Source organism: Elephas maximus, chromosome 19 (genome assembly GCF_024166365.1).
Source record: "Elephas maximus indicus isolate mEleMax1 chromosome 19, mEleMax1 primary haplotype, whole genome shotgun sequence".
In the NCBI taxonomy this organism is placed as follows: Eukaryota; Metazoa; Chordata; class Mammalia; order Proboscidea; family Elephantidae; genus Elephas; species Elephas maximus.
The window spans coordinates 36,352,421-36,373,258 of record NC_064837.1 but is presented as its reverse complement, the minus strand read 5'-3'; the positions used below and the strand labels follow the sequence as shown (position 1 = coordinate 36,373,258).

The 20,838-nt window shown below is 46.2% G+C and overlaps 1 protein-coding gene across 5 annotated transcripts in view; it reads left to right on the top strand.

Annotated features, from left to right (window-relative positions):
- Positions 1 to 20,493, top strand: part of MSI2 (musashi RNA binding protein 2) — a 471,444-nt gene extending 450,951 nt beyond the window's left edge. For 2 of the 5 annotated variants that reach the window (XM_049861312.1, XM_049861314.1), the window contains 3 exons: positions 9,907 to 10,115; positions 12,864 to 12,936; positions 15,348 to 20,493. In XM_049861312.1, coding sequence (XP_049717269.1) covers positions 9,907 to 10,115; positions 12,864 to 12,905 — 251 coding nt within the window. In that variant the 3' untranslated portion in view covers positions 12,906 to 12,936; positions 15,348 to 20,493. The remainder of the gene's footprint in view (positions 1 to 9,906; positions 10,116 to 12,863; positions 12,937 to 15,347) is intronic. The other 3 variants (XM_049861316.1, XM_049861317.1, XM_049861313.1) reach the window with 2 other exon arrangements.
- Positions 20,494 to 20,838: the final 345 nt, after the last annotated feature.

The following is a 20,838-nucleotide window of genomic DNA, read 5'->3' as shown; positions in this document are numbered from 1 at the left end:
GCTATTTCCAAAGCACTGGGTCCTTTGTCTTTGGAGATGAAGAGAACAACAATGACAGGGCCTTAAGATCTGAGAGGAACTAGCGAAGAGAAAGCTGAGGGCTTCCAAATGGTAAGGAAACTTGGTGGGAACACATTTGAAAACAGTCAGAAATGCATATTTTAATGCATGAAAACAGTGATAGAGTTGGATGTATTTTCAGAATTATGTATCATTCTTAAAATCTGCAGTCAGATTCCCATCCTTGGGTGTGGTTGAATAAACCTTGTAGGGCTTGACTTCTTGATGGATGATATTCATTAATAAGGGTGGACCTGTTAATAGTTGCTATCAATGATAAATCTGCCTGAGATTGGGGCCAACACAGTGGTTCTCAAACTTGGCTGATATCAGAATCACCTGGGGAGTATGTAAAATTCCCAGGGCTCAGGCTACGCTGCAGACCGATCAAATCAGAATCTATGAAGGTGGAACCCAGGCCTCAATGGTATTTAAGACTCCCCAGGTGATTCCAGTGTATAACCACCGACTTAAGTACCACCAGGTTCTTTCTGGATGTAGCTCCTGACACCATCGCTGTGACTTGGTCACCAACTCCACTATCTCAGAAATGGATAAATAGAGCCAAGCCAGGCAGCTCACCCCAACCTCTTAGACAAGTGGAGGCAGAGCTGGTCCGTGGTCTTCAGCCAGCAACCCCAAGCAGTCCACCTTCCAGGGCCAGCTGATGGGTCTTTGTCCTCATGGACAACTCTCCTGGCGCCCTCCTCAGCAGCCCGTCCTGGCTGAGATTGAGAGCATGCGCACACAGAACCAGCAGCCTGGAGCAGCCATAAACAAGGAACTGGCTGCCTTCCTCTCCTGCCTGTCCTGTCTGACGAATGGGGGCCTTTTGTTAAGGTCGCAGTGTGTTTGTTATTAAAGACCTAATTAGAAACATGAGAGGGAACTGAATGGCTCTGTGCTTGGCTAATTAGTGACATCTCTGTGCCTGCTTTGAACTTCAAGGACACAGCTATTAGTGCCTACATCAAAAATGGATTAAACTCCTGTGCCTTTATAATCACTAAAGACTAGCTGCAGGAGTAGAAAGCCTTTTGTAAGGTTCTCAAGGGACTGCCCCTTGGGCATCCTCCCCACCCTATGCCCTCATGCTGGAACCCCAGGCTGTCCATTAGATGTTATTGGGCAGTAAATTCTGATGGGTCCTTGGGAATTCGAGTTGCCTAAGGACCAGCCCTCAATAGAACGGAGTGGTCTTTCGGAATTGAGGTAAGTCCTCTCAGTGCCCTGCTGAGTCTGGGCACTTCCTGGAGGGGCCCCAGTGATGGCCCAGGGTTGGCAGGGCTTCCTCCCCGCCCCCAGGGGCAGATTATCCAATAGTCAAGGTAAGCACAGTTCTTACCTTGCTTACCAAGTCATCTGTAGTGAACAATATCATATTTTTTTTACATCAAATATTCTGCTTCCAGATATGGCTGGGATATATCTCTCACCCAACCCCACAGCACCTTCCTATAGAATCAAAGCCTCTTTTCAAGTTTATAATCCCTGACAGGAGCAGATGACCCAGTAAGCAAAGTAAGCACAGGCTTACTTATTAATCTGCCGTGAGTAATTTGGTAAACAAGGCAAGCACTTTGCTTACCTTGCCTGTTGGGTAATCCGCCCCTACCCATACTACACACCTGCTTTGTGCACAGTCTTGTTCTTTGGGGTGTGGCAAGAGAGTCCTTGGGAAAGGCAGGCCCCCAGGGAGCCCCCAGTCTGATGGAGAGATATCTTCACTACCAGGGAGCTCCCAATTTGGAAAGGGTAACAGGTCCACTCCAAAGTTGGACAGTTGGTTCCTTTTCCTTGAATTTGCGGTCTCTCTGAGGCAAAGAAAGATCCAAATTCGTGAAATCTGGAGCAACCAAACTGTTCAAAAGAGAAGAGGGAGCCATTCAGAGGCCCTGTCTTCCTTTGGCTTCTCAGGTGGGGAAGGGCTAGTTGAGGTCGCAAGGCTCTGACATCACCCCAGGGTGGCCCACCTCCCCACCTGTAGGTAGGCAAGTGGTACCGGAGACACTGTACACAGCTACTGGTTCGTTCAGCACAGCATTTCCTGAGTTCTGGTGGTTTCTGGATTTCCTCCTCTGCTTCTCCTTGCTAGTTCTAACCTGTGTTGGCCTGGAGTCTGAAACCAATGAATTTAGGGAAGAGGTAGCAGGAAAAGTTAGGGTTAAAACACCGCCTGCCTCAGCCAGGCCAGAAACATTCCTTTCCCTAGTTGGTTTTCCTCTCACCTTCTCTGAAGCATTTTGGCAGCTCAGGGCTGAGGTACTGTGGAACTGCCTATGCACGTTGGGGCCGGATAAGGAACACCGCTGCTGAAGTACCTTGTTGGTGATGCTGTTGCAGCCTGGCAGACAGTTGACACTGACAGGACAGGCACCTTCGCCAGTGCCAACCAAGAGTCCCCATGACCCCCAGTCACTGAGCAGAGCTGCAGTGACTCTGGTCAGGCATTTTCCCTTCCTGGAACCCCTGTCCTCTGCCCTCCTTAAAAACAAATAATGTTGTTCCCTCAGGGCTCTGGGGTTTAGGAGGAATGGAAACCTGACCTTGGCTCCAGAAAAAGTTGCTTTTTTGCCCTTGTGGCAAAGGCCTAGTTTCTTGGGCCACTAGGCCCAGGCCCATTCAAGGCCCATCCCTAGAATTTCCACCTAGAGGAGGTGAGAATCAACCAGCCAACCAACCAAGAACTCAACCACTTGGCCCTTTATAAGGAAGAGTCGCACCCCGCACAGGCCCAAATCAGGGCCCATAGGAAAAGACCATCAAAATGTAAAGAGAAAGAGCTGTTTTCTGTTGGAGTTGCATCTCAACACAAAGAACAATAGTTCTGGTCCCAAAGCATTTCTCAGATGGTTCCGTTCTGGGTGCTGAGGCTTCTTCCTTGCACAATTTGAATGACAGTGTGAATCCTCCAGGGGTTTGAACCGGGACGAACCGGTTCAAAGCCCTGGAATCCTCAGGTTTACCATGAACAAATTATGTGGTAGTGTTAGAGCTGGCCAATAGTGAGGGCAATTTGTTTGGGAGAGTAGGGTTTGACCAGAAGCTTAGACAGTTCTGACAAATAATCACAAGTCTTAGTTTCTACTGTTTGTTAGTTCCCTCCTTGAGACACCCCAGCATTAACCAGCAGACATCATCAGCATCAACCACAGCTGTCTGAATCAGGTTAAATTTTGAGAGAACAAGCAGATACTGCAATCTTAAAAGACCAGCGCCATCATAGCCAGCATTTGAAGTGTTGGTGTGGTGCTGACTCCCGTGTCAGCCGAGGGAATGAGCAGACACTCTCTGCGTGTCCTATGCAGTATTCACGATGAGCCAGCATCTCTGGAGGAGCCCTGGTGGTGCAGTGGTTAAGACCTTGGCTGCTAACCAATAAAGGGTGGCAGTTCAAATCCACCAGCCGCTCCTTGGAAACCCTATGGGACAGTTTTACTCTGTCTTACAGGGTTGCTGTGAGTCAGAATGAACTCAACAGCAATGGTTTGGTTTTTTGGTTTTTTTCTGGTTAGCATCTCTGGATATTGTGAAGACTGGCCAGCCAACGTTGATACTACGCTAAGTTTGTGCCTTTCAATAGTATATTTGTTTGTGTACAAAAACCGTGAAAAAGAAACTTTTGCATTGCTTTTCTAACCCTCCCCCAGTTTTAAAGTACTTTTTCTCCTTCCTTTCTGAAATAGACTGAAATTCAGCAGAGTTTACCAAAAAAAAAAAAAAAATCATTGTATATAAAATCGATTGTCCCTGCACCTGGGTCTCTGAACTGATTTGATTTTAATTTAGTGTGTCATACAATTTTCCCAGGCTGGACATAATTGCTGGCCCACTCTGTCTCTCCCACCTTTAGGCTAAACTCTAGAAGGAAAGCACGAGCCAGGGATCTGAGTATAATCCCACCTTGCTATCCTCAAGGCATGCCCTAATAAGTCACAGCTGAGGGTTTCTCCTTCCCTTCTCATAAACAGGTTTCTCTCCTCATGCTGACCTTTCTCCGATGACCATCCGCATTAATGTACAGTGGTCACTACCTTCAGAGGACACAAGGAAGGAGGCTTCTGAGTAGAGTCCCCAACTCTGTTACCCAGGAAGAGCCTGGTGGCCCAGCTGCCAGTCTTCAAGCCCCGAGGCAAGGAGTGACTGGCTGTTAAAAGTGATCCATGCAGCTTTCCCCAGTGGACAGCCAGCGGGCATCACGCACCCAGCATCAGTGGAGCAGCATCCAGTGTCGAAGGGGATAGAGGACAGTTACCTTTGCTCTGAGAACAGGCCATGTGATCAAGAGCATAGGGTTCTACAGAAAGCCTGAGAGCCCCCGCCCATCCACACACCCACCTTGAGGAGCCCCTTGCTAATGGGGAAAAAGCTCTGCTACTGTGGAGTTTTTAATCGAGGCAGTAGAAGCATGATAAAGACAAGGAGATGTGAGGGTTAGGGGGCAATGACATGGCCTCTTTTTTTTTCTCTGGCATCAGCCTGCTAATCAATATAGTCCCTCTAATTTTCTCTTTCAGTTAGTTTCTTTAAAAAAAACAGTGTTAAGGATTAGCACAGCCCCTGCCCTCAAAGGCGATTGCAGAGGCTTATGATCCTGCCAGATCTCAGCTCTCCATTCTGTCAGGTGCTGGGGGTAGGGATCGGCGGCCATGACAACAATCAGCTGAAACTCCTTCTACTAGGCTTGGAAATTCAGGGCGTAATTAATTCAGTTTTGGTAGCACGTTGCCTTCTGAATTGGACTTTGGGAGGACAGGCGGGGCCCTTCATTGTGTTTGCCTATTCCTGAGCAGTACTTGCTGGCTGGCCTGGGAAGAGGCTTTGTCCTGGAAGTTCTCAAGAACCAGGCTCTCCAGCCTGAGGTTGAACCTGACAGCAATGGGTAGTTCACAAAGAGGGTGACTGAAATTGACTTGAGGGCTGTCCTGCCCTTTGGGAAGATGTGAGACCCACCAAGCCAAAGGTTGGGTTGAGGGCTGGAACTTAGCGAGCCCCTGGCCTCTCCCATATAGGGGGGCTGAACTCATCTGGAAGCGATTTTGTAAACAGTTCCATTCTCTGGATCAGTACTTATAACACCCAATTTTCAGGCCTCAGAGCCAGAGGTGCCTACTGAGGGGTGCTCCCATTCACAGTCCTGGCCTCAGGTTCAGTGGCATCACTTAAGGACAATACAGAAATGTCCTTGCCAGCAGTCACTTCCAGCTTCTGGGCTTTTGTACCTTTCTAGACCCGCAGTGAGGCTGTTGGGACTCTCACTGCCCCTTCCTACCACTTCCCTGTCCCCATTGACTAATCCCAATCTCAACCCAGTCCCATCTGACCACAGCTGGACAGAGTCATGTGCCACTGTATGCAGAAGGCAGACCACTCACCTGGCTGTCCTGAGAACCCCCAAGGGGGAAGGTGCCTGAATTTGGGTCCAGCCCCTGCAGGTAAGGTCTAAGTTTGCGGCACAGCCCTTTCTTAAGGTCTCCAGGATAAGATTCCCTGGCTTTTTTTGGTCAGCCATGCAGGTATTTTATTCCCTTGATGGGCAGGAAGTTCCTCCTTTTATCCAACCTAAAATTCCTCCAACTTTAATTCAAATGCATTTCCTCTTGCTGTTCTTAGTGACCTTTGAAGACACTTGCTTTCTTACCCTCCCCCCCTTCCCAGGAGTCATTTCTTCAGGTCCAAGAGGATTAGATGCACCTGGTAAATGAATTGGATCCTTGTGTAAATCACCTGCTGATTTGAATGGCGAGTGAATTGCATTTTCCTATATCAGATTTTCTTAAATCTGCATATGGTACCTCCTTGCTGGGCTTTGCATACACAAAGATCTCGAAAATAGTCACATGTATTTGTTTTGAACTTGACAAGTTACAGAGCACTTGCTCTTTTTTCATTCTCCCAGCAGCCTTTGGAGTCAGATTAAATAAGGATGGCATCGCTCATGTTTTACAGATGGGGCCAGGGTCACACCCATGTCTTCTGACTCCAAGTCCAGTGCTCTCTTTCTCTACACCACAGCTGCCTTCCTGGGCACCGCCTGGACCAGCAAGGCCCAGAGGATGCCCAGGGACAGGAGAGGATGAGGGGTGATGAGGAAAGTGCTCAGGATTAAACTGTGCTGTGGGCCCTCCCCAGAGCAGACCATAAAGGGAGCCTGCTCACCACAGGGAGCCGTCAAACTGCTACCCCAGTGCAGTGTTCTCCCCAGGCCACTTAACGCTCATAGTTTCTGCGGCAGACATTTCAAGGTGTTTGCGAGACATTGTCCTCTTCAGGAACTGGAATCATAATATCCAACTTATAAATCCAGCACCGTTTATTCAACAACATTTGCTGAGAACCCACCCTCCACACACTCCAGCAAGGGTGCCACTGCCTGTTAAGAACCATGTCCCCTCCCCTCTTCCTGACCTGATTCCAGAGTGTGGAGCCGTTTCTGGCCTCTCTCAGTGAGCCTGGGTACCTTGGGGGAAGGTGCCCTCTACTAGGCCAGGTAATCGCGAATTAACTGCAGGGTGAGTGTCCACAGAAAGCACCCTCAGGGCAGGGACTGGGCTCTGGAGAGTGAGTGTTCTAGCTTTCTCCCTGCTGCTCTTCTTGAGGTCCCGGCCTGGAGGGAGAGGGCTTCGTCAGTGACTCCCTTCTCTGTGCAGCTAGCCAGAGTTCAGTATGTGGAGCTACTCTGATATCCTGAGAGAAGAAAATTACTTTGTCTCTAATGCCTTCGCACCGCTGGACAGCAGGAACAGCCACTGACAAGCTTGTGTGGGGAATGGTTTTCCCAGTCCTTTTCCTAAGCAGGCAGCGCCGGTTGCTCTTTATGGGTCTGCCCAAAGATGCACGGGTTTCCAGATAGCTTGTTTGGGGGCTTCACCATGCTTCCTGGTGCCTGAGTCTCCTGCCCACAGAGAGAGGGAGGGAGGCGTGTTGACGGTGGGTCCCAGAGGTGCCTCTCCTCAGCGCTCCAGCCCTGGAGCCTGTAGGGTCACTGCCCGGAAGTTGAGAAAGGGGACAAGGGGCTGAGTACCTGCCTACTGCACCCTCTAGTGGGTACCCTGCTGCCTGCCCTTTCACCGTGGCTTGGAGACATTTGCAAGGTGACTTTGAGCTGATGCTCAAGGCGTTGGTACAAGCAAGCGTAAAATAAAACCAGACTCGGGGGTTTTAAAGCCACATTCTAATACAGTGCCTTCTTCACAGTGATTTTGGTGTCATTTGATGGAAGATGACCGAGCAGGAAGGGGTGATAAAGCCCTAAGAGGAGCTGCTTATTATGAAATTCCCTTCTCGCCAACTCTTAGCTACAGGCCTGGGAGAGGTTGCCAGTGATGGGCGTGATATTGCCAGCCCTCCTGTCTACTGAGCCTATGGCAGGACCATCTGTGGTCAGCATCCTTCCACAGGGTCCTGTCTCCAAGGTTGCTTCTGTTGGCTGGATTAGTCTAGACAGCTTTTCCTGCTAGACGGGGCCAAGACCAAAACCTCCCCTCTCCCCACCCCTTGAATAGATGGACCTGCCCAACAGGCCCTTATTCTTATCTAGCCAGAGGAGAAAAAAAAAAAAAACTTCTTTCCATCTTCTACTGCCCACACACCCTATTACCCTAAAACGGAACAGACAAGTTAGTTATTTCATGCAGGGAGGAGGTACAGCTGCCTGAGTAGACCGGGAGTCTGCTGTCTGAGTTCTTTCCATTTCCCCAAGCCCAGAAGAAAAAGTGTGTGAAGCCAAGATAATACCGCCTTTTGAATATCTCAGCTTGATATTTGCCTTCGTGAGTGAGAAAGGGCCAAATGTTATCTACAAGTTTAATCCTCTGTATTCAAAAATCCCCGTCCTCTTTGTCTGCCAGCACATTCCCAAATAAGCCATTCACTTGCTCTAGGCTGCTGTAATTTTTTTTTTTTCTATTTAGCTTGCTCTTTCCGTTGGCCAATTTATTCATTTTTCGGCCATAGCTTCAAAGGAGTCTCACCTTGGGGCTTCATGCCCCAAGGGACATCAGAGACAAGAGTTTGGGTTTTCTGTGCTGAGTCAGGAGCCAAGCACAGTTTGGTTTGGTCTCCTCTGTATCTTCAGGTCCCAGTCTCAGTCTTCTTTTGGCCTGGCTTGCGTGCATCATCCATCCCTTCCTATCCCAGTGTCAGGTGGGTAAAAGCCCACTAAGGCTCCTCAAGCTTCACTGGAATTGGGGCCTCCAACTACAGGCCCCTCCCTGGGCAAGGCCAAAGCTGAGAGGAGTTGGTGGATGTTCTTTCCTTCTGCCATTTTTGAAGGCAGGTGGTCAGAGGACAGAGGGGAGATGCCAAGGAAGGTAAAAGAGAGAAATGATTGTTGTGAGGAGCAGCCCCCTAGAGCCAAAGAAGTGGAAATGTATCTATCTGTCTGGCTATTCAGGACCCTTGAGCTGTAGCCTAGAAGTGGCCGGCTTCCAGACTCACCTCGAGCTTTAACAATTTACTTTGACAATTAAAAAAAAGAAAAACTTTTTTTTTTCCATTTTGGAGAAGAAAATAAAGCTACGCTACCAAGGGGAAATTAAAAAATGAGACAGAATTCACCTGGTTGGTGGGTTGTGACCCTCACTTGGGGTGGGGGGTGATAATGGGCTATGAGGGAGGCTGAAGGAGGGGGCAGGAAGCAGCGTCTCCTCCTGCTACCCCCCAATACCCAAAACCATCACTCTCTGGATCCATGGGCATGAAGTCCCATCTCTCTGTAGCAAAGGTGTATTCCGTGCTTTCTTTTTCTCAGTCTGGATTTTATCTCTGAGGATGACTAACAGAAAGCAGACCTTTAGGTCAGGTATGCTTCAGCTATGAATTGGTTCAGTCAGTATGCTCTGCATTCATACTTCTTTGTCTTTTTTTTTTTTTTTAAACAAAAGGAAAAAAAGGTTTAAATCCCCCTTCCCTTCTACTGCAGGAGGTGAGTGTGTGGGTGTCCTATAGAGTCACTGGCTTCCACCTCAGCTTCGGCCCCAGCCTCCAGGTGTACCATCCCCACCCCATCCCCTCCCTCCATCCCCTGCGCTCCACCCCAAAAGGGAATCCTCTGCCGCCATCATTACTGTTATGTCGAGATGCCCAGACTTTCCATGACATATCCCATCCTCCGACCACGACCACGTTCAGTATTGACGACTTCCATGCAGGGTGTGAACGAATGGGAGGGGCGGGAAGGGCGGGCAGAGCAGGAGGGGAGGGGGGAATGGTTTGGGGGGGTGGAGAATGGAGATCTTTTTTATCTTTTTTTCTTTCTTCCCAAACAAATTTGTCGTTTAATGGATCCAAAAACAAACCAAAAAGAAAAAGCAAAACAAAAAAAATCCCCTCCCCAAAGAATTTTTTTTTTTCCTGGACACAAACTGCTTTGTTTCCTGTCTCGTTTTAATATCAATATTAACACAATGTGTAGTCTAAAACTAGTTCCTTTGTAGTTTGCATGGGATGTGAATGCTGTCTCAACGTGCCCAGATCTAGAAAAGACTGCATGAGCATCAATTCAGACGTGAAAAAAAAAAAAAAACTCTCTCTTTCTCTCTCTCTTCCATATATATATATATATCTCTATTTTTATTGTGATAATTTGGTGGGCAGTGAAGCACCCCCGGTTGGTTGCCGTAGTGTGTTGAATGATTGTTTTTTTATTCTCTCTATTTTTGGAGCTCCAAGCTTCTTAGTAGTAGCCTGGGCTGAGTCTTCTTGAGTCCCTGCTGATGTTCTCGCATGGCCTTGGTTGAGTGTTAGAAGTTGGGCCTCAGCTGTTTTTCTCAAGTGTTTGGCTTGTGATGACCGGTGCATGCCTGGCTTCTGGCCTCATACCCAGCTCTATTCTCTGCACACCAGTCCTGAATAGCTACAGTGCTCAACCGAATTTTGGCGCGCCCGCTTCCCCGGCAGGCTCCAACCCCGCGCGGCCCGGAGGCTTCCCGGGGGCCAACAGCCCAGGACCTGTCGCCGATCTCTATGGCCCTGCCAGCCAGGACTCCGGAGTGGGGAATTACATAAGTGCGGCCAGCCCACAGCCGGGCTCGGGCTTCGGCCACGGCATAGCTGTAAGTACCTGCCTTCTCCTGCCTTCCTGCCTCCTTCCCGACCAACTCCTGGTAGCCCATGGGGCGAGTGTGCCAAGAATGCCCAGGTGGGGGCAGGTGAGGGGTCCCCATCAACAGCACTTCAGCTAGTGGGCTCTCCTTATGCCATCTGGGGCTGAAGCTTAGCTCCTCCGTTAGACATCTCCGGAGCACCTCCTGTGGGCCAGGCACTGTGCACGGGGCTTGTGATGAGGTGGAAGGAACGTGGGCAGGTCAGGGATCAAATCACCACCCCATCACCTTCAGCCTTGTGACTGTGACCCGACTTAAGTAACCCATCTGAACCTCATGTCCCTGCCTGGCTGTAAAATGAGGATAGTTATGCCTCCCTCATGTGTGAGCATGAACGGAAAGTATGTGTCATATGCCCGACACATAGTAGGTCGTCAGTGTTAGCCCCCTTCCTTGATCCCTGCTTTCTGGAGACTGTCGTGTGGTTTTCCTCAGAGCGGGGACCCTCCACCTTGTGGTAGCAGCCGTCATCGGTAGGGTCCCAGTGGCAGTGTTGATGCATGGTTGGGCGGGCGGGGGAGGGGGGCACAGGCCCTGTCCCAGATGGTTTCCTTTGCTAATGTTTCTTACAGTTTCCAGGTTCCAAGTAAGTTCCCACTTGAGTTCTTTAGCTGCGGCCTCCCGAAGGCCAGATGCATTTGATATTTGTAATGCTCTGTGGTTCTATAATCTGACTAATCCAGGCAATGGAAATTTGCTTAACAGATTTGCATGCTGTTTTCAGATTGTATTGTTCTTCTCCCTCCCAGTGTGTGTGAGCATGAATGTGCCTGAGCCCACTGACTTGCTGTCCCTTCCATTTTGGAAACAGAAAATTGGGCACCCTCTGCCCCAGCCCAACACAGCATTTTGGAGGCAGTTTGTTTTTGAGCTAAGATGGGGTGTCTGCTGTCCCAGGTCATGTCCCTGTCAGAGTTGACTTCTGGGAGAAAGCAGGCAGCCTGCCTTAGGGGCTGCGCTGGGGAGAACAGAACAAGTGCAGACACAGGCTGGGCACCAGGCCTGACTCCTGGCCCTGGCGTAGGAAGCGCACACCACACATACACTCACACACACCACACACTCACACACACCACACATACACACACACTACACCCACACACCACACACACACACACACACACACCACACACTCTCACACACCACACATACACACTATACCCACACATACACTCACACACCACACACTCACACCACACACTCACACACCTCACACATACACTCACACACCACTCACACACCCCACACATACACTCAGACACCGCACGCTCACACACACCACACATACACACGCACTGCACCCACACACCACACACACACCCCACGCATACACCCACACGCCCCACGCATACACCCACACGCCCCACGCATACACCCACACGCCCCACGCATACACCCACACGCCCCACGCATACACTCACACGCCCCACGCATACACCCACACGCACCACGCATACACTCACACACACCACGCTTACACACCACACAATCACACACACCACAGCCATACATACCACACATACACTGCACACACCACACTCACATCACACATACACTCACACACCACACACTTAAACACACTACATTCTCTCTCTCACATATACACACACCAAACACCCCACACAAACCACACACATACTCACAAACAGCACACACACACGTGTGTGCATATACCACACCACACATCAAATTCACACCACACATTCACACATACCACACACTGTCAGATACACTTTCCCTCTCTCATATATACACATACAAACACCACACACAAACCACACACACTCACACTACATACTGACACACTCGCATTCACACACCCCATACTCTCATATACACACTAACACACATACATACCGCACATACACCACAGATACACACTCACACACCACCCACACACACACATACGCATTCTCATGTACATAAATTCTCTTTCTGACATACGTACACAACACATATATATACATATTCTCACATACATTCACACACACTCACACACCACACTTACACACACTTCTGCCAGCCCTGGCTCATGTAATCTGGGTCCTTGTTCAATTCCATTCCCAAACCAGTATCACTTAAGCCAGTCAAATCCCCTCAGATCAGCTGTAGTACCAAATCCAGAGTATTATCATGCAGCTTACAGCTACATCAATTTGGGGGACCATCTATCATCACTTAGAACACGACTCATTTCCATTTTCAGCATGCAGAAACACAGACCCTGTTTGTTCTTGAAAACCTGGGTCTTTTGACCTATGCGCTGTCCTGGTTTTCTGAAATAACCACAGAACATCACATTGTATCTGCACAGGACTTTCTCCCCAGCTGGAGCCGTTGGGACTGTGAACACAGACATTTGTTATCTTTGCTATCTGGGGTTCAGGGCAACAGCCCCCATCATTTTGGGCATGAGCTTCCTTTTCCCACCAACCACTCCCCCTGCCAAAATCTGGCTCTTGATTTACCCCCTGGGTAAGCCAACAGGCTTGGGGCAGGGGTGGAAGAGGAAGCAGGGACTAGAGAGGGAGGAGCTGAGGAGGATGTCGTCCTTGACCCCCACTGCACGGTGTCTCAGAATTACATATTCATGCTGGCAACCACAGACTAGTCCTAGAGATAATTTCCTTTCCCAGAATATGACAATCTGTTCCCATGTATAGCACACTGATGACCTTAACAATTGTGCAATTTTAGGGACCTTTGATTGCAACGGCCTTTACAAATGGATACCATTGAGCAGGTGCTTTCGTTGCCATCTCACTCTGAGGTATTACCGTCTCTGCCGTGTGTCTCCGCCCTGCCGGGCGTGTCCGTACATGTATGTGCACTGGTCATACATTTAAGCACACGTCCTTCTCTCATCACGTCGACATCTCTTTCTCTCTCTGTCTCTTCTTTCTGGACCCCTTCTGCGGGGGATGGGAGCAAAACAAATATCCAGTCTTTTAGTCTGATCCCTTTCTCCAGCTTTAATCACAACACCCCCTCCTTTTGTTACTCTCTCTCTTTTTGTTCCTTGATTTGGTTCTTTTGATTCTTTTTTCTTTAACTTCCTCACCCCTCATCTTTCTCTGTCTTGAAATACAATCAGGAGTGTGGGAAACTGGAAGGAGATCTCATGCTGTGCCCATCCCCCGGGGGACAGAGGCAGGGAAATGTTTTGCATCCACCAGGCCTGGGAAGGGGCCAGGCTGCCCCCACAAATCCTGAGCGCTGACCTAGTGGGTCGCTGTACTCCTTCGGCTCTCCAGGGCTTGCAGATGCTCATCCAGTGGGGTCTGTACTGTCAAACAGCCAGGCTCCATCTTTTAGTGAAAAGAAAACATTTTGCCTGTAACTACTGCGCAATTATCCAGATTACGGCACGAAAAGCAAATTAAATTAACGACATCACCTGTGTAACATGGATTTGGATCCCTGCCAGTTTCCTAACCTTTTTCACTGAGCTCAAGTTAATTAAACATTTTTTAAATCACTTCGATGGGGATATGGAGGGGGTGGGATGGAGTAGAGAGAGGAGGTTGGGGCAGTCAGTGAGGAAGCCTCTTCCCACATTCTCATTTGAAAATGATACCTGTCATTCTTGAGAAGAACACCAAGAAGGGAGAGGGAATTGTCATTGTGAAAGCACTAAATGCATACTGTGTTTCATGTGAGTTTGGGGGGTTGAAATATGGGTCTGTCTTTTTGGGAGAGAGGGGCTGCAACTGAGGCCTGGGTATGTGGCACCCTAGGCAAATCCCAGTGGAGGCATGAGAGTTGGAGGAGGCTATAGGAGAAGCAAGGCTAGAGATGGATTTGCCACTTCATATTTGCAGTTAACAGGGGGCCACTTTTATAGAGGGGGATCACTGCAGGTCCTGAGTCAGCCAGGACTCTGTAGGACCAGTCAGGGAGCCCAGTTGGGTTGAGCTCCATAAATCTTTCAGATTTCTCTAATGTTGCTGCTAAGGAATCATGTCAACTAACAAAACTGCCTCTCTTAACCAAATAAACCACGTGCAAAGTGTCCCCACCCCTCACCTCCACTTCCCTTTGAGCACTGACTTCAGCGATCACTGGCCGAAGCCAGAGGCCACTAATGGTTTGAAGGAGAGCTACTCACTACTAATTAAGCTCTGTTTGGGGGTCCCCAGGGAAGTAGGAACCCTCTGAGTTGCAAAGAGGGCACTGGTATAGCCAAGAACCTCGGAATTAAAGATGGCTCCTTGGCGGAGCCAGATGAAGAGGGATTAACCCATCAGCAGATGCAGCAGATCCCCAGAAAGGCTAGAGGCTGGGCCGGCCAGTGCTCCCTCCCTGCTTTCCCCAGAACAAGATGAGTGATGGAGGGCTTCCCGCCCCACAGTCCCACGCCCCTCCAAGGTCACTGCAGCCTTCTCCTGGGCAGGGGACTGCACGCAACCTGTCCTCCCTCATCCAACTCTGGGACCCAATTTCCACAGAATGGCCAAGTAGCTACATCGCCCCTTCCAAAGCGGGTTAAGTGCGTTAATGGAGTCACATGGCAGCACTGTAGCAATTAAAAGAGACTCTTCAAACACACACTGTGTCCCCGACAGAGGTGACCCTCCAGCATTTAGTGCCACCCATAAAGAAAGTGTTTAGGCTTGCAGTCAACTCATGGAGATGTAGTTAGCAAGTCTGAGTCCTAGACTTGTTTATATTTTCAACAATCAAAGCTGATTATTAATTGCTTATGTTTTTAAGAGTCCGGATCTTGAATCCTTGGCATTTTTTGAAATAAGATTTTTTTTAATAAATTTACATTTTCAGTTCTTAATAGCCATTGATGGGTGCCCAATAAAGGCAGAAGTTTTGGAAACAATTTAAACAGGAAAAATATCACCGATCAATATGCAATTCACCAATGTAGTGATCAAAGCCCAGGACAACCCCAGTTGTTGACCTCATTTCTGGCCATTATCATGAGTTCCACAGTTACTATATCAAGTCAGCAAAGTAGTGGACATGGAGATAGGAAGCTGCCCTGTCCACAGCAATCAGGCTTACCTGTCATATTTCCCAAGCTGTGATTTCAGCCCAGCGTTGTCATTCTTTGAAAGCTCTAGTTGAACAGTTGGAATAAATCACATACTGGCCTAACACTTCTTCTTTCTCCTCCCACCCCACTTTGTGTTCCTCTTCTGGGTGTACCTGACCTTCTCCACCACGCAGAGCATACCTGGATGTCCAGGCAAGACTGGGCGAAGTTTCTGAGTGGCCCTTTGTTTAGGTGATGTCATCAGACCTGGACCCCCACCAGCCTCACTCCCCATCCCAACCAGAGATGGCTCACTTCGGATCAAGGGTGGACTCCATCTCATCATCTCACGAATCTGCTGTAATATAAGACAACAGCTTTTAAATGTGTATATAACCCATGATTTTGGTTTTCATTTTGTTTTTGTTTTATTTTTCTTGATGGTTCCCCTCTCCCCTCTCTCTTCCCCTTCTCCTTTTAAATCTCTTTGAATCACATTTGGTAGTGATTTTGACTTAGTCCAGTAGTCATATAGCTTTAATATCTAGCTAACCATAGTATAACTGTTATATTAAGGAGTTATTTTTTTCTTTTAAAAAATATATTTTTTTTTTTCGCTTGTTTGATTCTGTTCTCACTTTTAAAGGATGCTGAGATGGTAATATTACTCTCAATATTTTGGTACCAGTTCTGAAACTGTATGAATTTTCAGGTGGAACTTTAGCACACACTGAATTGAAGTTGAGAAGCGTGGAGCGGGAGGCAGGCATAAACTTTCTATTTTGCGTTTTAGAAGAAGTGAGATGTAGTAGGCTCATTAACAGGCTCTCTAGCAGTTCTTTTTGTGATGTCTCTTTGTTAACCTAAGTATATCTATTTTCGGCAATAAGGTAAGGACGACAACGTTTTGAGTGTCCTCCTTTTCTATAAGTGCTTTTTTTCTGTTGAAAGAGGTGATATTATAAGGTTTTTTGAAATTGTGAATTCTAAAAAAGAAATGTTGTAAATACAATTCCATTAACTACATAGAAACTATTAAGAAAGAGAGAATCAAAAATATTTTTGTGAGGGAGTCCGTCCCAGGCAGTTTGATGCTCTGTGGAAGGAGGAGGGGAAGGGACGATGACCCGGTCAGTTATTGAGACTGAAGAACACCCAGCTGCCAGGACGACCCCAGGAGAAGTTAGAACACTGTTTAGCTCCTTTTGTCTGTGTGATAGACCTAAGAACTGTATTCGTGTCATACCAGCATATTAACCTCTCGTCTGTGCACAGCTTCAAATGTTACCGTCTAGTTAGATTTTTATTTAAAATATGAAAAACTGCTTTTCCCAAGATGTTTTTTAAAAGACAAAGCTACAATTTTAATATTTAACATATTTAAAGTTTCAAAGCACACCTGTTTGGCTTGGGTGGGGGTGGGTGGGGGGACATTCTCTTGTCAGTCTTAATTTTTAAATATTTGATCATTTTCTATTGTCCAATCATTTCAGCACCTCCAAAGGTCCCTAGGACACTTGGCCTCTCTTCTCCCCCTGCCCCCCAGCCCCCACCCAACCCCCCAGCTCTGGGGGCCCAAGGGCCAGGAGCGGATAAGCCTGCATTAATGAAATCTTTTCTCCATCCACTTTTATTGACAAATTAGAAAAGCAACCTTTTGGTTTATATTCCTTTTTTTTTTTTAATACCTCAGTGCTGCAAGTATCACCAGAGAGGCTATGGGAGATTTTGTTTTTTTTAATTTATTATAGATGTAAACAGAATTTTAAAAATAAAAAGTATAAACATCACTGCACTGTGACTGGTGGGAAAAACTGACAGTTTCCTGTTTGCACATGTTTTGACATTGGCTGTTATAATATATGGTCCTCAGTTGGGGAAAGATACTTATGATGAAGGATATTTTTTAATTTAACTTTTTTTTTTTTTTTAATATCGGTAATAGGTCGACAACAGCAACTGTAGAAGTACAACTCAATAGATGGCATTAAAACATATTGTAGTGTGGATATATATTTTTTTCTTTTTTAAAATGTGATATTGACATTTTCTTAATATTTTTTAAATTGTTACGTTTATAAATTTGGTACTTAAGGCACAGCCAGTATGAGACACTGAATGCGACATTTATCATAAAGAGCTGCTGCACTCTTATTTTTATAAATTTTACTAACAAAGTAGACTAATGTAGACCTTCACAGACATGGTAGGGCAAAAAGCATCTTCAAACAAAAGGCTCCAGAATGCTAACTCAGAAAGAAAGAAAAAAAGCCTTTTTCCATTCTAATTAAACCACAATGACATTTTATTAAAAAAAAAAAAATCGTGTTCTTTGTTTTTTTCCAAGAAACTGTTAGGTTGTTTGGTCAGGTTTCTTTCTTTTTAATTTCCAAACAACCAGTTTGAGTAAAATGCTGGGCGCTTTTAAAATATCAAAACTTGTTCGAGGAATCAAAAAATAACAAAATAGAAGTTTTATTTAAAAACACACACACACACACACATATAAAAATAAAAAAGAGACAGTAAATTCCCAGAAATTCAGTGTCTAGACTAGGGGATTTAGTTACCGTTTTGTCCATATTGGTGACGTACTGTAGTAGCCTTTTGCTTTCTCCGCATCCCCATCACCTCATAGAATATTCTTTGTTGGTCATTGTTAATAATGTATAAAATGGCTATCTTGTAAGTGTGCTGTCCTGGTACTAGTGTTAGTGACTTTTTTTCTCCTCTTTCTTCTAGTACATATTGATAGGTATAATGTAATTAAGGTTTTAAAAAATTAGACATAGTTATTCAGATTTAGGACCAGTAAGGATAGAACTTTCTCTTATTTATGGAAAAAAAAAAATGCTAATAATTTTGGGGCAGTTTTTTCCTTTGATTTTTCTTTTTTTTTTTTTTTTTTCCAATTTCAAGTTTAATTTTGTTTTTCGCTGATCTGATGTGGTTTCAACTAACCCAAGGTCTCACAATGTTAAAATGCCGGCAGACTCCTCTATGGCATTATGTAGATCCCCCGCCCCCCCCAACTGTGAAGGGGTGTGCCATACTACCTTAAATGCTAACGCTAGATATGCAAAACTGGATTTTTTTAATTTATTTTTTAAAAGAGGGAGGCATGGTATATTAAAATGATTTTACTAAGAGAAAAAAATATTTTTTTAAGAATGCTCAGAAGAAATTGATAATCTGTGTGAATATGTTTTAGATGTTTATATACATTTTGAAGAGACCCAGTAGCCCATAGCACAAATCTCGTGGAAATCTGATATGCTTTAATGTGGCTACCTAGGTTAAGGTTCACGTTAGTCCCCCCACTCATCTAGAAATCCATTTTGAAAGATTTTTGTAAATTATTTTAGCATTGATGTTCAGCCTCGTCTTTTGTTTCAGTTAAGCTCAATGGCGAACATGGGAACCACCCTTGCCTTCCACCTGGGGGAGAAACCCTCCTGGCTGATGGCTTTTTCCCGGAATTATAAAATAGCCACCGGGTGACTTTTCTGACTTCCAGATCCATCTGCCTGGGACCCCCGAACTCCTCTCCTCCCAAGCAAAGGAGAGTGAGTGGCATTAGCTCCTGGACCCGTTCCTGGTTCTACCTGGGCGCGGAGCTAATGGAGATGACCAAGCTTTTGGCCTCCTCCTCGGGAGCTTTCGCAGACATGGTTTGTGGCCTTCCTCACACCCACAGGGAAAACCAAACAGCCTCGCGCTCTATCCCTGTCGCTCATTGGCTTGATTCAAACGAAGTCCCAACTGGCCTTTGTGTTTCTATCCTTCATAATCTTCATCTTAATTTGAACTCGTAGCTTGGACTTTAAGGTAGCATGGCTCTATTGCTGTCAACCTGACGTTTCACCACGCAGCAGTTCACAGCCAGTGAATGTTACACACATCTTGCTAGACTAGTATAAAAATCATTGGGTAATTGTTGGTTTAATGACCTGAAAGGTGTTCAATTTTTGGGTTTGTTTTTGTTTGGGTTTTTCTTGTTTGTTTGGGTTTTTTTTTTTTTCACTTGGGGATTTTGGGAAAAAAAATTTTTTTTTGTTCCAAATAGAAAAACAAAACCTATTTTGATCTTAGTGCAAACGAGGGCTAGGGACTTAGCCTCCACCACCACCACCACACTGCTTCATTCTGCCATTCACTCACTGCAGCATAATCAAGAATAAAGCAATATAGTTTACTACATTTTTTATTGAGGGTCAGCCATGCTTTCTGTATTATATTGCATATGAAATTGTTTACAAAAGAAACACTAACTCATACTTATCTTTATCGGTTGGAAATGGCACACAGGGACAGAGGAAAATGGGGGCGGGTGAGGGAAGGGAGGATCTTTTTCTTTTTTTTCCCCTTGAATGTGCTTCATAAGTCTGGCTATCTTGCAAGGTGGAAGCAAGGGGGGCAGCGGGTGGAGAAAAGGGGCACGCTGCAGGCGAGCACACTGAAGAGAGAACCTGGCGGTTTCCTCGCCCTCACCCTAAGCAGAAAACAAGCAGACATCAGCTCAGCCCAGTCCTGGGCACAGACACTACACAGGAGATACTGTAATTTAAGCAATACTTTAATACTGTAATATGTTTGTTTTCTTTTTCCTTTTTACCAAAAAAAAAAAATTTAGGTAAACTAAAACACACAAAAAAAACCAGAAATAAAACCCACCCCTCTGGGGGTGCAACCTTAATCCAAACACTCAGCTATCATATAATCAGAATGTATTGTCTTGGACAGGATTTCATTTCCGGGAGCCATGGGTGTGAGGGGCGGGGGGATGGGGACTGAGAGACAAAAGTTCCAGAGCCTCCCTGGAAGGCTCTCTGCTACTGTATTCTGTACATACTGTACCATCCCGTGTGGAATCTGTGAGTGTCCTCTTGCGTAGCGTGGGCTAGCCAATCTGCCGTTCATGGTGTATTGTAAACTCGGAATTCCATATGTAATAGGATGCAAGTCTAAGCGTTTCATGTGGATATAAATGTATCTAAGTAAAACTTTCCCTAGCACTGTGGCTGACCTCACCCTTACTTTTATACTTTAGTATGAAACTGATGAGAACTTTGGTAGTGAGTATTTTTTTTATATATATACATATATATGTATCTATATATATATATATCTCTCAAGCATCTTTCAGGTCTTTGTGTGTGGCTTTCTTAAAGCCCTGTTGTAAAAAATTACTATGTGGATGGCAGTCTCTCACATCACAGATGTGGAAAGTATAATTTTATATTTGTATTTTCAAATAAATAAGTTTGTGAAAGGTTTCCATCCTCTACTGTGGTCCAGAAATCAATGTGTTTGTCTGACAAAAAAAAAAATAATAATAATAAAATAAAATAAACTGTTTTGAACAGAGTTGTTTGGTTTTCTTCTACTCGCGGGGGAAGACTGGAATTGGAGCCCTGCTAGCACAGTGGTTAAGACCTTGACTGCTAACTAAAAGGTCAGCAGTTCAAATCCGCCAGCCACTCCTTGGGAATGCTATGGGGCATATCGACTCTGTCCTGTAGGGTCGCTATGAGTCGGAATCAACTCCACTTGGCAATGGGTTTGGTTTTTTTTTGTTGTTGGCTTTAGGGGGGATCACCACATCATACCTGCCTCCTGTCACCACTCATCCTGAGCATTGGTCTCAGGGCCTCCAGCAGAAAGGAAGCCCTTTCTCTGTCCCCA